The sequence below is a fragment of the Palaemon carinicauda genome, chromosome 15 (assembly GCF_036898095.1).
Source record: "Palaemon carinicauda isolate YSFRI2023 chromosome 15, ASM3689809v2, whole genome shotgun sequence".
Taxonomy (NCBI): Eukaryota; Metazoa; Arthropoda; class Malacostraca; order Decapoda; family Palaemonidae; genus Palaemon; species Palaemon carinicauda.
Window position 1 is genome coordinate 62,630,328 of NC_090739.1, and position 15,586 is coordinate 62,645,913.

Sequence of the window (15,586 nt, forward strand, 5' to 3'; positions counted from 1 at the left end):
TGTTCCGGTCCAGGCCTATGGTCAAGACCTGAAGGATACCTCTCCATCATTCAGGCAGGCTTAAGGGCCTTAGTCTGGCCCCTCTTCAGATCCTACCGCTCCTGCCAAGTCGCCCCGTTGCGTGTCGACTTCATGCTAACCAGCAGGGGACGCATTTTCACACCTTCACATCTTGCAGTAGAGATATCGGGATGATTGAGATTCTCTCAATTCCACCATCGGCTCTCTCATTCCAGGCAGGGGAATGTTTCTCTCAGACTATCCGAGCAGAGCCTCATAGAGAGAGTGTACCTAGGGGTCTTTGACCTTGGGTAACCAGCAAGTGCTGGTCTGGGGGACCTGATCGCGACAGCTTGGAACCTCAAGCTTCCGCTAGTTTTCCCCCCAGTCTCAGACCCCGAGACTCTGGCAAGATGCATTCCGGTGATGGTGGGACAACTTCGACGCCTGCGTCTTCCCTCCTTTTTGTCTGCGGACAATGGGTCTCAACAAAACCAGGTTGTCTGTCAACCTTTCAATGGGAGAGCTCCACTGGGACTATGTGCAGAACGGTTTCTGGACCCTCTGCTTCCCCTGACGGAACTCCCGGGAGAGCTTCTCCCACGGCGCAGACTACTCAAGCAACCACACTGCGACATCTCTCCCGAACCGGGGCGTCGCTTCGGCTTCATGCCTGGAGACACTACGCTTCCTCCTCTAGAAGAGACAACCCGCTACAGTCGCGGTACGGAGGTCGCGTCATCTGCGATAGTCATCCACAGGGGTCTCCCAGTGAAGAGTCTAAGGTGGTTGGTGCCGTGGGAGATATACCTCTTCCCGTGAGGCCTCTTCTCCAGCAATAACGGTCTTATTGCCTTTCGGCGGGAGGAAACTCCTTTCCGCTCTTGGCAATGAAGCCTTTCGCTCAGCCTTTCCCTGACCTTCAGGCTTAAAGGAATAACTTTTTCCTGCCCGCTGGATCTATCCTCGCTCATGCGAAGCTACGATCGTCCCTGCCCTAGTCGGAGGAAGACCTCCAACTTGGAGCATGGCTCGGACTTTTAGTCCTTTAAGAGATCTCAAGACCCTTTTACGACAGGCCTCGGATTGTATTCCGCCCTGGGTCTTCTGCTCACTCTGGCCACGGCCAGTGTGTAAGCAATCTTCTTGGTCTCTTACTACTCCCCCCCTTTCTAAGGAAGAGGGGAAGGCAACATTCAGGCTCGCTCCTGAGTTGTTGGCTAGACTCAGAATCTGAGGGTCCCGACCCTTCGGTCCGATTCATTCAAGATTTTGAGTCTCAATTCTGTGTCTGATGTCCCAAGACCTTCTCTTTCTTGCCAGTACAGGAATCGAGAGGTTAGCGCTGGGAACAGCTGCAGTTTGGCCTCAGTTGCAGTCGATTTGGGAACACAAGGAGGACATGGGGGGAGAGTCACCAGTATACCTCTTCAGCCCGGACTCAAGGACATTCATCTCGACCTGTCTTCAGACCCTCCCCCGTCACGTCGCCCTACAGCACGATGTTGGATACATCGCAACGTCCCTCGCCTTCGAGTAATACTACTCTGTGACGCAGGTGCTACAAGCTGGAGTCTGGAAGCGTCTGATGACCTTCGCAGCCCGCTTCCTGCAGGGCGTGACCCACAGGAGTCTCGATACGTTTTCTATCGCTCTGTGGTGGCTACACAACAGCTGGTCTAACCTCAGGCTCCTTTTTGGAGAGGTAGCAGAAGGTTGAGGGCATTGTTATCAGGTTTTAGTCTGCATGAACGAAAGAAGTATGTCTGGCCCTTACTTCTTTCTTCATCATCCCCTCTACGGGGAAGCAGCATCCTGGTCTCTGCATAGCTGACCTCGAACCTCTGCAGGTAAACCATGCTTCCTTGTGTTCCGAGTATTGAGTCAATACTGTCGCGTCCCCCATACCCTGACGAGGTGGTATTGGGAACGTCTTAACCCAGAGTTCCTTCTGGAACTCCAGGTCAACTGCCTAAGACGGGTCACACTTCTTCCTTCACACACAAGCTTACGTAGGCCACATGGTTCCTTGCGGTGCAAGGAACTTGTGAGGTGCAGGGACTCCTTTTCTCGAGTGCGACTCACTCGGATTCTGAGTCCCCGGGTAAAGCCAAAGCCAGTATGGCTGGGGACTTTCCACCCTTCCTAAGGGATAAGTCACCCTTTGTAAATAGCGTGGTTTGTATTTCGGTTACGGAACAAATGACAAATTCGAAGATAATTTGTATTTTTCCTAACCATACAAACCTTAGCTATTTACACATATTTGCCCGCCAGCCCTGTCCCCCAAGACAAGTCCTACCTCTAAGTGAAAGTGAGTATTCACCTGTGTGTGAGGGGGAGGAGGGGTAGCTAGCTACCACTCCCCTACCCCCCCGCTAACTAGCGCGGGGGTAATACACCCTCGTTAAATTCTAATGGCTCGCCATTTCAGCTACGCTAAAAGTAATAACCCTTTGTAAATAGCTAAGGTTTGTATGGTTAGGAAAAATACAAATTATCTTCGAATTTGTCATATTAGGATCTGAATAAATTTTCCTTTTATTGTTGTTCGATCTTTAGAAGGTTAACAATTGGATAGACTTACTTAAATCTCTGACCTTACCTCTTCCCACCTTCCACGTTATGAGATGCAGCTATGAACTTGAACTTTTTGAATATGCATTAAAATAAACATAATTTTTAGATTATAATTAATTATTTCAATACTTAAGGTCATCAGCCTTTACTGCCCTCTTTCCCATGCATTTTGTTTGCTCAGTTCTTATAAAGCACAATGGAAACGATTGAGGAAAACAAGGGCAATCATGTGTTTACCTAGGCTGCTCCCTGGCTAGGTGGTAGCCTCTCAAGACTGGTGAGTGCTACTCGGAGCAGAGTATCGTACCAAAAGGGAGGGCTTAGAAATTTTTATTTTAAGATCATTGGTCATGGCTGTCCCTTCCAGAGGGGAACAGTAATGAACCAATTTTAAGTATTGTAATAGTTCGTTTTAATCTAAACTTTCATATTTTAAACAATAGGGATCCACCACATCCCATTTCTCCCATCTATAAGAATTATGGTGTGGTCCATCATTTTTAAGATATCTTTCAAAAGTGAACAGTTTTGTTTTTGAAAATAAGTTATTGGGATGCTAAGGACATCTCATAGGGTAACAATGTTTCAGCAGTATAAAAAGGAAAGATCAGAAATTCAGCATTACTGTTATTATAGTCTTCAATTCAGGCTTTTTAATTACATGAGATATTTAACACTATTCATCTCATGCAGTCTGGAACTTAGGCATAAGTAAATATTAAAGTTTTTTATTCATTGAACAAACATTTGTAAATTTTTGTCCTTGTAGATGTGAGGACTTTTTCCGGAAAATCCTGGCAAGATGGGTGCGTCTTTTTGCAGTCATGATAAGTGCTTCTGGAATTGCACATCATCTACTCACTGGGTGGTGTACTCATTTTGATTGTAATGAAGATTTGGTAAGTGACATTGTTTTTTTTTTAGTTTTGCCTTGTGAGTTGCTATTAATATACAGTAATTCATAAAAAATTATCCTAAAATATTTTGCATAAGTGTTTTTCACATCAAGTAATGTATGATTTTATATTTATATTTTGGGTTTTAAGTTAATTTACCTACTGTAATGTTCATGGGCAAAAGGGAATGCATAAAAAAAAGGTATTTTGATGAAGGAAAAATTTATTTCTGGGCGAGGAACCTGTGTCGCCCAGTGAAAAATGCTCCTCTAGCACCATTTCTAAGGCATAAATATTGCTAAATATACCAGAGAAAAAAGGATGCATGGAATGCCAGGAATAAACCTAGCTCGCTCACTCTTTGAGTGTCGGTATAGAAAACTGGGGCGTGATTGAACCACGACCTTAGGTCCCTCACCAATTAGACCTCTCCCTCATCAACATCCCCCGGAACAACGAGGTGCCGTCCTACACCCGTCTGCTGCCTCCTACTACGACTATCCCTCCCCACCCCTACACCTCCCCACCCCCTTACTTCATTCCTCCCAGCACCCGAAGCTTGGACCAGCCAGGGTGAGGGAAAAAGGAAGAGGGTGGATTCACTGGGTGACACAGGTTCCTCGCCCAGAAATAGATTTTTCCTTCGTCAAAACCCCTTTTCTGGGCTGGACCTGTGTCGCTCCATGAAATCATAACAGAGAAATGGTCCCAAGCTTGGGAAAAGTTAAACATAAGGAACCGAAACCAAAAACATATAATGTAAAAAGAGAGTTTAATAACACAAAAATATTTACTAACATAAAACACAAGGTATACAATACAGTCAGATATACTGGGTAAACTCTCAAAATGAAAATTTCAATTAGTACAACAAATAAAATTACAAATGCAAATCATACAATGTAAACAGAGGGTAGGGTGCAAATCAAAATCACAACAAAAGGATGGTAGGGGGAGTAGGCAAGGCAGGATAAACCCGCTCCTTATAAGGAGACAAGATCAAAAAGAAAAGAGGGGGTGAAAGAAAATAGTACCTAGTTACAATGGTTCTTTTATATCCGGAGGAATTATACTCCCAACCGCCACTGTCGCAAATTTAAGGGCCTCCAAGGATTTTAAATAGTGACGTTTAAAGATTGTAGGAGATTTCCAACCAGTGTTCTGTTTCAAATCTTCAAAATTCATGTGATGGAAATAATTAACTGAGGTTGCCACTGCCCGGACATCATGGGCATGAGGAACTGAGAGAGGATTGGCTTGTTTAATAAAATAAAGCATTTGCTGCCTAATCCCGTTCAAGGAAAGAGTTCCGCCACGTTCCCGAGTAAACAAAGGGCCTGAAGATGTAGTAGAAGCTCTTTTCAAATAATCTTTGAGAGTGTAAACAGGACACAGGGAAGGATCCTGAGTAAGTAGAACAATTTTCCACGGAGTCCATCTAGACTGGGGATCCTCAATTTTAGCTAAGAACCATCTATCTGGCGAGAGCAAGACCTCCCCTGACGGAAGAAAATCAATGTGGCCCGGTTCTCTCGATAAAGCTGATAGCCCAGAAATTCTAGCCCCGGAAGCCAAACTCAACAAAAATAACGTTTTCCGAAGGAGCTTTATGTACGAGCACGAATCATTATCGGTGTCATAAGCCAATTTAAGGACATCATTGAGAAACCAAGAAACCGCAGTGGGACGTGTTGCTGGTTTCAGTCTAGCACAAGCTTTGGGAATGGATGCGAAGTACGAATCCATAAGATCAATATTGAACCCGGATTGAAATGTTCTCTTCAAGGCGGATTTAATCGTGGTAATGATCCTTGCAGCTAAACCCCCTTCAAACAAAGTTCGAAAAAAGGTAACTGCCAGAGTGGGAGTCATCATCCTAACATCCGAATCCCTCAGAAACTTTGCCAACTTCTTAACAGCAGAATCATACTGCCGAAAGGTAGAATCTCTCTTATCCGATTCCAGGAACAAAGTGTTAAGAGGATCGATAGCAGCATCTTTCTGAGCAGCAAATTTCATGAAGTCCATAAAGTTAGGGCACTCAGAATTCCTGAGGAAGCTGACACACTGCGAGTTTGTACTGTTTGAGTCAGCAATGGGTTGGGAAGCCGTCGAGGCTGGAGACCCTGCTCCGCCAGGGGAGGAAACCAATTTCTTTTCGGCCAGTTGGGGGCCACGAGGGCAACCTGACCGTGGAAAGACCGAAGCCTGTCCAAAACTCTCATCAACATGTTGACCGGAGGAAACAGGTTGATCCTCTGCCAGGTGTTCTAGTCGAGAGACATGGCGTCCGTGGCATAAGCCTGAGGGTCCAGGTTTGGGGCTACGTAACATTGGAGTTTGTGGTTGGCATTCGTGGCGAAGAGGTCCACCTGAAGACCTGGAACCTGCTGGCAAATCCAACGGAACAACTGACGGTCCAAGGACCATTCCGATTCTAAGGGAGTCATCCAAGATAGGGCATCGGCCATGACGTTTCTGACGCCCTCTAGGTGAACCACTGACAAATGCCAATGGTTCTTTGCCGCCATGGAAAAGATGGCAATCATCACATGATTGATGTGACCGGACTTGGAGCCTCACCTGTTGATGCAATGAACAACCACTGCGCTGTCCAGAACTAACCTGATATGCTGATTCTGCGACGGGGAGAGCCTTTTCAGGGTCAGGAAGACGTCCATGGCTTCCAGAATATTGATATGCATTTGACGAAAGGTCGTTGACCACAAGCCTTGTACTTCCTTGAACGGGAAATAACCCCCCCACCCGGTGAGGGAGGCGTCCGTATGGGCTACCAACGCCGGCGGAGGGTACTGAAGGGGCAATAACGATTCAGAACAACCAAATGAGAATGTGTTCGTCTCCCCGAAAAGAACTCAAAAACATAAAGGCTGGCAGGAAAGGCTACCCACCGAAACCGCTTACGGTTCGGCCAAGTAGGCTAACAAGCACAGCGCAACATAAAAATAAAATACAATCATGCCAAAATATTAAATTAGATGTCCATAACATAAAAAAGGGCTTACAAATAGTATAAGGAAATAAATGAAAGCCCGATAAACAAAGAGATCACGAGGAAGCGACACCAAAATGGCCGCGGGCGAACCCCTGAAAGGGAACCTGAACAAGCGGCGATAAGATAAAAAATAAAAAAACTCAACACGGTAAAAGATTAAATGAGTGTTGCTACCTAGAACTCCTAAACAGACAAATATAATACTAAACTTGGGAGCAGGGATCTCTAAAACGTCGGGCATCTTCAAAAACACAAAACAACACAGAGCAAAGCAAAACACGTCTGACCAACACTGGTGCTGTGTAGGAGTGAAGTAAGGGGGTGGGGTGGGATAGTCGTAGTAGGAGGCAGCAGACGGGTGTAGGACGGGACCTCGTTGTTCCGGGGGATGTTGATGAGGGAGAGGTCTAATTAGTGAGGGACCTATGGTCGTGGTTCAATCACGCCCCAGTTTTCTATACCGTCACTCAAAGAGTGAGCGAGCTAGGTTTATTCCTGTCTTTCCATGCATCCTTTTTTCTCTGGTGTATTCAGCAATAACTATGCCTTAGAAATGGTGCTAGAGGAGCATTTCATGGAGCGACACAGGTCGAGAACAGAAATACAATTTTTGGATTAATTGCTTCAAGAAACCTTCCCCTTTGTATTTTCCAGGGTTCAGATATTTACTTTCAAGAGATAATCAAATTATCTGACACACTTAAGGTGAGGAAGGGGTCAGTTCCACAAGGACCTGAGTGGGCTCGTATATTCCAGTTATGGCAAGAATTATTGTACCATCTTTGGTTGTTGCATTGCCGAGATAAGTTGTCTTTGCTGCTCAGGAAATTTTCTGAATTCCCTCAATTTTATTCAAAGGTAAGGCTTGATTAAATGCTATTTTATATGTATGTATATAGCTTACCGTGTTTGAGTATTGTAAAAGAACGTATGCTTGAGGGGTTAGTAGCATTATGTTTGTTAATGAGAGGATATTTGGTTGAACTGGTCGTCCAGTAAGTGATTTTTATTCCAAGGTGACAAATATATGCAAGGAAAGATGAGACTAGCTATGTAGATTTGCCTAACTAGTTATGAGATGGCAAACCTATCTTTTTACAGACATATGAATGTAGAAATAAAATGAAGCTCAGAGGTACATGTAGGAGAGGTACTGTTTGTGAATGATGAGTTGGTCAAATTGGTCGACTTTCCAGTCCACATTTTCTTTTTGGTAAAATGCGCTTCTCCAAATGTAATATATGCTATGCACTTGAACTTCTATGAAGGGTTCAATACAGTACAGTACTAAGCATAGAAAATGAAGAGAGAAATGGCAGTGTGACTAAGAGTAAATTGAGTTAGAAGAAAATGGGTGTTGTTTTCTTTGAGTGAAAATCACTGTATTGCAGTGTTTCTTTGCAGAAGCCCATTAGCTACAGTTACCATACTTTATGCCTTTTAACTTTTCATCTACTGTATTCCATTTGGCATTACTTCAATTTCATTAAAAGGTCCATTTTCCTTTATTTTGTATTCTTAAGAACAAATCCTTCGGGCTTACCTCTTGAACACTTTTGTGGTTTGCGAGTCATACTATCACTGTTGTGAAGTAATTAGTACCCCAATTTGGAATATATAAAACGAAATGTAATTAAGATATTCTATTTCTGAAAAAATACAAAGAAACTTCAACCTTTCTTCTTTCAATGGTGTATAACCGGTTTTGAAAACTTAGATTACAACAAGTTTTTGGGATTAATAAAACTGAATAACAGAAATGTGTTGAATCCTATAAAAAATTAACTAAAATAAGATTATTGATGATGAAGATTTGAACTTAGGTGCACCATCACCCAGAAAGTATGCATCTTTGCTGAAATTTTGTTTTATTTACAAAGTGGGGTTGTAATTACCCCATGATGCTAATAGTGTGACTCTCAAACCATGAAAGTGTTAAAGTGTTAAAAATAAAGCTACTTGGAGTCTAGCCTTTAGTAGGAGAAAAATATACTCCACCATAGTTTTGAGGGTTCAATTGAATAAGAGCAAATATAGCACAAAAATTTTTTTTTATTAAAAATGAATTGCTCAAGCCTTTTGACATCTGCACATGGTTAGTTGGGATGTATCATTATTTAGTAATATTAATAAGAAATTGTTAGATATTTTATGTAGAATGAAAGAAGGATTATTCCATTTTGCCCAGATAATGGGGAAGATTTGTGCAGTGGTTGATTGTGTGTTGGACTTTTCACATTGAATTGAAATGTGTATTTTCAGACCTTTTGACTTGCCAGTCAGATCCTCCCTTTCAGCTAAGTATTTCTGTGAACCCTCCTCATGTTCATATTGCTCCTCATTTGAAGCTTGCTTATATCAACGTTTACCACAAAAACTAAAGAAATTCCTGTTTTTTTTCATTTAGTAGGTTAGGCCTCTACTATAGTATTGAGACACTAGCAGCTGATGGTAATAACCACGGCGTAGGTAGGGCGCATGGTTTTTTCCGTAGAACAGTCTCTAGCGTTGATCTTGCTTTAGTAAGCCGAGTTTGCTCTACTGTATTCTCTAGATGTAAGTGTTACTGTATTTTGGTTACTAGATAAAGGATATCATCTTGGTTTTAAAGGTTGCTCATGAATGGCAAAGGCAACAGACAGTGACAATGCCCTAGTAGGGCAATGCCTTAGATACTGACCATATATACTGTACATATGATCAGCACTTAAGCCTCTCTCTACCCAAACTAGGATCAGGAAGGGACAGGCAATAGCTGCTGATGACTCAGCAGGTAGACTTTAGGTTCTCCCAAACCCCCATCCTTAGCTCACAATGATGTGGTTGCAGACACTACAAGAAGCTATCGAGCTTGAGCAGGTCTCAATCCCCAGTCCCGCAGATTGCTACGCTGGGACGTTTCCAATTGCGAAGATTGTTTAAGGGAATTTTTTTCTACGATTTCATGATTCCCATTCTCTTTGCATCTTGTGTTGAAGGCAATCTTGTTATTTAGATAATCTTTATACAGAATGTGAAGGCCTTACTGTTCATCTTAGGGGAGAATATATTCATATTGTTGCTGACCAGATTTAAAGCTCCAAATATAAAAGAAAACTAACTTTTAGTTTAGAGGTAAATCTGTAGAAGACAAAGTCAATTGCTTATTGTTGGGATGATGGCAATAGTATCACTCTATCCATTAATGTGTCTAGTTTTGATATTGATGATCTTCAAAAGTTCTTGTTATATTTAGCTCTTTTTTTTAAAATATTAAACTTAGCCGGTGAATATATAATAGCTGACGTCTCGGACGGCTCGACAGAAACACAAAAACTCGCGAGCGATCGCCATGAAGGTTGCGGGTGTGCCCACCAGCGCCGACTATCGGCCAGATACCGCATATACATGTAAACAGCTCCAGTTCTTCTCTGTCGGTCTTGTCGACAAGTTGATTCCGCTCGCTGTTGACCTGGAGTTTTCGTCATTTTTGGTGAAGTACTTCTTTTTGGTTGTTTTGAGCTTTCGCAGTGACAGGTGTTTTTCTCTTCAATTAAAACTCTTGAACCCTTTTTTGGATAGTGTTTATTGTTGATGACTTTGGATTTGTTTTGGATTTTCTTTGACTGTTCAATATGGCTGACCCTTCTCCTATCCCTGGACCTAAATTTCGCAAATGTAATGCTAGGGATTGTAACAAACGTCTTCCCAAGGCCTCTCTCGACCCACATACCGTGTGTTCTAATTGCCGGGGTAAAACCTGCCAATTAGGAGATCGGTGTGATGAGTGCGTGGTCTTGTCGGAATTCGACTGGCTAGAGTTTGATAAATATTCTCGTAAGCTTGAGAGAGATAGGGTGAGGAGAAGCTCCTCTAGGTCGTTGGAATTTTCCTCCTCCCATGCCCCTGAACCTAATCCTTCCCCTGTAGTAGTTGTTCCTGAACCCTCTACTAGCACTAATGAACCGTCCATGCGGGATATGTTGCTTGCCATTCAAGCTTTGGGCGAGAGAGTTGAGTCCTTAGCATCGGACCGTAATCAACTCATGTCGGATGTGAATTTATTGAAGTGTCAGAGTGCCAAATCAGAAAATCGTGGGGATAAAGTGATAAGTGCGCAAAGTGTTTTTAGTGTTGCGACCGAGGGTTCGTCTGTTCGTGCTTGTCGTTCCCCTAGTCCGAGACCTCTTTCAGGCGCCCCTGCACCAGGGAGAAGTAATGTCGTAGGACTTAAGGGGACGAGAGGCTTTAACCAACGTACAGACGTTCCCTCTTTGGTATCGGGCGTGTCTCGTCAAGATCGCCCCTACCATAAGACGAGCGAGGCTGTTTTCTCCTCGTCATCCGAAGGCTTCTCGCAAAAGAAACCTTGGCGCAAGGTTTCTAGACCCTTGAAACGGAAGTCAGTCCCTTCAGGACAGGTCCAGCGTCCTGGCTGTAGCCATTGGGACAGCTCTGACCCTTTGCAGTCGTTGGAAGACTGTTCGCCGATTAAACGTAAGCGTAACACGGGCGCCGAGAGTCTCAGTAAAGGCAATGTTTTGCCGACACAGACGTTACCATCGTCTCGGCCCGTCCCGACTCCTGTTGATCCTAAATGGGTTGTCCTGCAGGATATGCAAACTAAGCTTGCCTCCCTTATGGAGGAGTATACCGTTGAGCAGGTTCACGATGATCCTCGCCGTTACGCTGATCGAGACTCTGGCCGTCAGCCGCCCAAACGAGCTTTTACTCGTCCTTTTGACGTTATGAAACGTGATGTCGGTAGTTTGTCACGTCAGTCACGTGACTTGGATCCTCACTCGCTGCAGTCCTGTGTTGACTTTCAGCCGCTGCCGCAGCCTCGTGTTGACGTTCAGCCGCTGCCGCAGTCTCGTGTTGACGTTCAGGACGTTCGCCAACCAGCTCAGTTGCCTCGTTATGACGTTGAGCGTCAAGCACCGCAGTCAAGGGTTGTTTTGACTGCTCAGTCTAGGCAGTCAAGGCAGTCTCGACTTGACGTCGAGCGTCCATCAATTCCTGTTGTTGTTGCTGGTCAGTCCTTTCAGCAGCGACATGACGTCGCTCCCTTGACTGCTACTGCTGCTCCTTTGCTTGTAGACTTTGCCTGTCAAGCATTGCCACCGCGGCAGGTCTCTCCTTTTATTGAGACTCGACAATTGTCGGACGAGGTTCCTTCAGATGAGGATGTTGCTGATCCTCCGCCTACTGATATTCCTTTGGGTGTTTTATCAAACGGAGAAGAGCCTAAAGCTGCTCAACCCTCTATGGACTTTAAGAAAATCATGATGATTTTTAAGGATTTTTCCCAGACCATTTTGTAACTTCTGCTCCTCGTTCGCCTCCATCAGAGTTTGCGCTAGGCCTAGCTACTTCGAAGCCTTCTTTTACTAAGCTAGTGCTCTCTCGCTCTTCTAAGAGGGCTTTACGTTTGCTAGGCGACTGGTTGGTTACCAGGAGGAGTTTGGGGAAGACGGCCTTTGCTTTCCTTCCTTTTAAACTAGCTTCTAGAGCGAGCGTCTGGTATGACACGGGAGAAGTTCTCGGCTTGGGAGTCCCTGCCTCTGCCCAGGGAGACTTCTCAAGCCTCGTAGACTCTCCCTGTCGCCTGGCCATGAGACGCTCTAAAGTTTGTTGGTCCTCCTCGGACCTTGACCATCTCCTTAAAGGGGTTTACAGGGCCTTCGAAGTTTTCAACTTTTTAGATTGGTCTCTAGGAGCATTAAGCAGGAATATCTCATCGGCCGACCAGGAGGCTTCCGTGCTTATTATGTCTTGCATGGATAAAGCCATCCGTGATGGCTCCAATGAGCTCGCCGCTACCTTTACAGCTGGAGGCCTGAAGAAGAGGGAGACTCTTTGCTCGTTCCTTTCGGCAGGAGTGACTCCCTGTCAAAGGTCGGAGCTTCTCTTTGCCCCCTTATCAGCTGCCTTGTTTCCTCAACAGCTGATCAAGGACATTGCGGCTTCGCTGGTGCAGAAGGATACACACGACCTGATGGCTACTTCTGCTCGCAAGGGTGTTCCTTCATCGTCTTATGTCGTGAGACCCAAGATCGATACCCCAGCGACTAGGTTTATCCCGCCCTTTCGTGGCAGAGCCCCCAGCAGGGGAGGCGCTAGTGCGAGACGGTAAAAGAGGCAAGAGGAGAGGATCCAAGTCTTCCCGTGGCAGAGTCTGACTGCCCACGTCCTCAGACAGCGGTAGGGGCCAGACTGAACAACTTCTGGCAGGCCTGGGAGAAGAGGGGTGCAGACCAAGAGTCTGTGTTGTTGCTCAAGGAGGGGTACAAAATACCTTTTGTACGCAGACCTCCTCTAGTAACAGTTCCTTTAGACCTCTCTCCCAGGTATCGAGAGGAGTCAAGGAGACAAGCTCTACATCAGCAGGTGTCTCTGTTGCTAGAGAAGGGAGCGGTGGTGAAAGTCTCGGACCTTCAATCACCGGGATTTTACAACCGTCTCTTCCTAGTACCAAAGCATACAGGAGGTTGGAGGGCAGTGCTGGACGTCAGTGCGCTCAACGTTTTTGTTGTAAAAACAAAATTTACGATGGAGACCACGAAGTCCGTCCTAGCAGCGGTCAGAGAGGGAGACTGGATGGTCTCTCTCGACCTGAAGGATACGTACTTCCACATTCCTATACACCCAGATTCTCAACAGTATCTGAGGTTTGTTTACAGGAATGTGGTGTACCAGTTCCGAGCACTGTGCTTCGGCCTCAGCCCTGCTCCTCTCGTGTTTACGAGGCTCATGAGGAATGTGGCAAAATTCCTTCATTTATCGGGAATTCGAGCCTCCCTGTACCTGGACGACTGGCTTCTCAGAGCATCGTCCCGCCATCGCTGTCTGCAGGACCTTCAATGTACGTTGGGTCTGGCAAGGGAGTTGGGACTGTTGGTGAACTTAGAAAAGTCTCAACTGAATCCCTCCCAGACGATTCTCTATTTGGGGATGGAGATTCGCAGTCTAGTTTTTCGGGCTTTTCCGTCTGCCACCAGGATAGAGCAAGCCCTGCTCAAAGTCCGCCTCATGCTGAAAAAAGACCGCTGCTCAGTGAGAAGTTGGATGAGCCTCTTAGGGACTCTGTCATCCCTGGAGCAGTTTGTCTCACTAGGGAGACTTCACCTTCGCCCTCTCCAGTTCCATCTAGACTCACACTGGAACAAGAGCAAGACTTAGGAAGCTGTGTCAATCCCGATCTCCGAGCCAGTAAAAACGTGCCTGAACTGGTGGGACAGCAACATAAGTCTGCGAGAGGGTCTGTCCCTGGCGGTCAAGAACCCAAACCACGTGTTGTTCTCAGACGCGTCGGATTTGGGTTGGGGAGCGACTCTGGACGGTCTGGAATGTTCGGGTTTTTGGACGTCGGATCAGAAGAGCATGCACATCAACTGCAAGGAGCTGTTAGCGGTTCACTTGGCCTTGATGAGTTTCGAGAGCATTCTTCGAAACAAAGTGGTAGAAGTCAATTCGGACAACACCACAGCCTTGGCGTACATCTCCAAGCAAGGAGGCACTCACTCCCACACACTGTTCGTCATCGTAAGGGACCTCCTCATCTGGTCAAAAAATCGAGGCATCTCCCTGTTGACAAGATTCATCCAGGGAGACTTGAACGTTTTGGCTGACTGTCTCAGTCGGAGAGGTCAGGTGATCCCCACAGAATGGACCCTCCACAAGGACGTGTGCAAGAGTCTTTGGGTGACTTGGGGTCAACCCACCATAGACCTCTTTGCTACGTCGTTGACCAAAAGGCTCCCGAACTATTGCTCTCCAGTCCCAGATCCAGAGGCGGCTCACATAGATGCGTTTCTACTGGACTGGTCTTACCTGGACGCGTACGCATTCCCACCGTTCAAGATCATCAACAAGGTACTGCAGAAGTTCGCCTCTCACGAAGGGACAAGGTTGACGTTGGTTGCTCCCCTCTGGCCCGCGAGAGAGTGGTTCATAGAGGTACTTCAATGGCTGGTAGACGTTCCAAGGAGTCTTCCTTTAAGGATGGATCTCTTACGGCAGCCCCACGTAAGGAGTCTTCATCAAAGCCTCCCTGCGCTTTGTCTGACTGCCTTCAGACTATCGAAAGACTCTCAAGAGCTCGAGGTTTTTCGAAGGAGGCAGCCAGAGCGATTGCGAGAGCTAGGAGAGCTTCTACCATCAAGGTCTACCAGTCGAAGTGGGAAGTCTTTAGAGACTGGTGCAAGTCATCATCCATTTCCTCTTCCAGTACCTCTGTAGCCCAAATTGCAGACTTTCTCCTGCATCTGAGAAATGTTCGCTCCCTCTCGGCTCCCACTATTAAGGGCTACAGGAGCATGTTGGCTTCTGTGTTCAGACATAGAGGCTTAGATCTGTCCAATAATAAAGATCTCCAAGATCTCCTTAAGTCCTTCGAGACCTCTAAGGAGCGTCGTATGGCAACTCCTGGATGGAACTTAGACGTGGTCCTAAGGTTCCTAATGTCTGACAGGTTTGAGCCATTGTATTCAGCCTCCCTGAAGGATCTCACCCTCAAGACGCTTTTCTTAGTGTGCTTGGCTTCGGCTAAAAGGGTCAGTGAGATCCATGCCTTTAGTAAAAACATCGGCTTTTCTACAGATAAAGCCACATGTTCGCTTCAGCTTGGTTTCTTGGCCAAAAATGAACTGCCTTCTCGTCCTTGGCCTAAGTCGTTTGATATACCTTGCCTATCAGAGATCGTAGGCAACGAGCTTGAAAGAGTACTGTGCCCAGTTAGAGCTCTTAAGTTTTATTTAGCTCATACCAAATCCTTACGAGGAGGATCTGAGGCCTTGTGGTGCTCAGTTAAGAAGCCCTCATTGCCTATGTCTAAAAATGCTTTATCGTATTTTATTAGATTTTTAATCCGAGAGGCTCATTCTCACTTGAGTGAAAAAGATCGTTGCTTGCTTAAGGTCAAGACGCACGAAGTAAGAGCGATAGCAACTTCCGTGGCCTTTAAGCAAAACAGATCTCTGCGAAGTATTATGGACGCGACCTTTTGGAGGAGCAAGTCGGTGTTCGCTTCATTTTACTTAAAAGACGTCCAGACTCTTTATGAGGACTGCTACACACTGGGTCTATTCGTTGCAGCGAGTGCAGTAGTGGGTGA

The 15,586-nt window shown here is 45.6% G+C and overlaps 1 protein-coding gene across 2 annotated transcripts in view; it reads left to right on the top strand.

The window, feature by feature from the left end:
- The window catches only part of LOC137654637 (uncharacterized), a 115,949-nt gene that overhangs the window by 78,831 nt on the left and 21,532 nt on the right, over positions 1-15,586 (top strand). For both annotated transcript variants that reach the window (XM_068388441.1, XM_068388442.1), the window contains exons 17-18: positions 3,350-3,479; positions 7,147-7,350. In XM_068388441.1, coding sequence (XP_068244542.1) covers positions 3,350-3,479; positions 7,147-7,350 — 334 coding nt within the window. The remainder of the gene's footprint in view (positions 1-3,349; positions 3,480-7,146; positions 7,351-15,586) is intronic.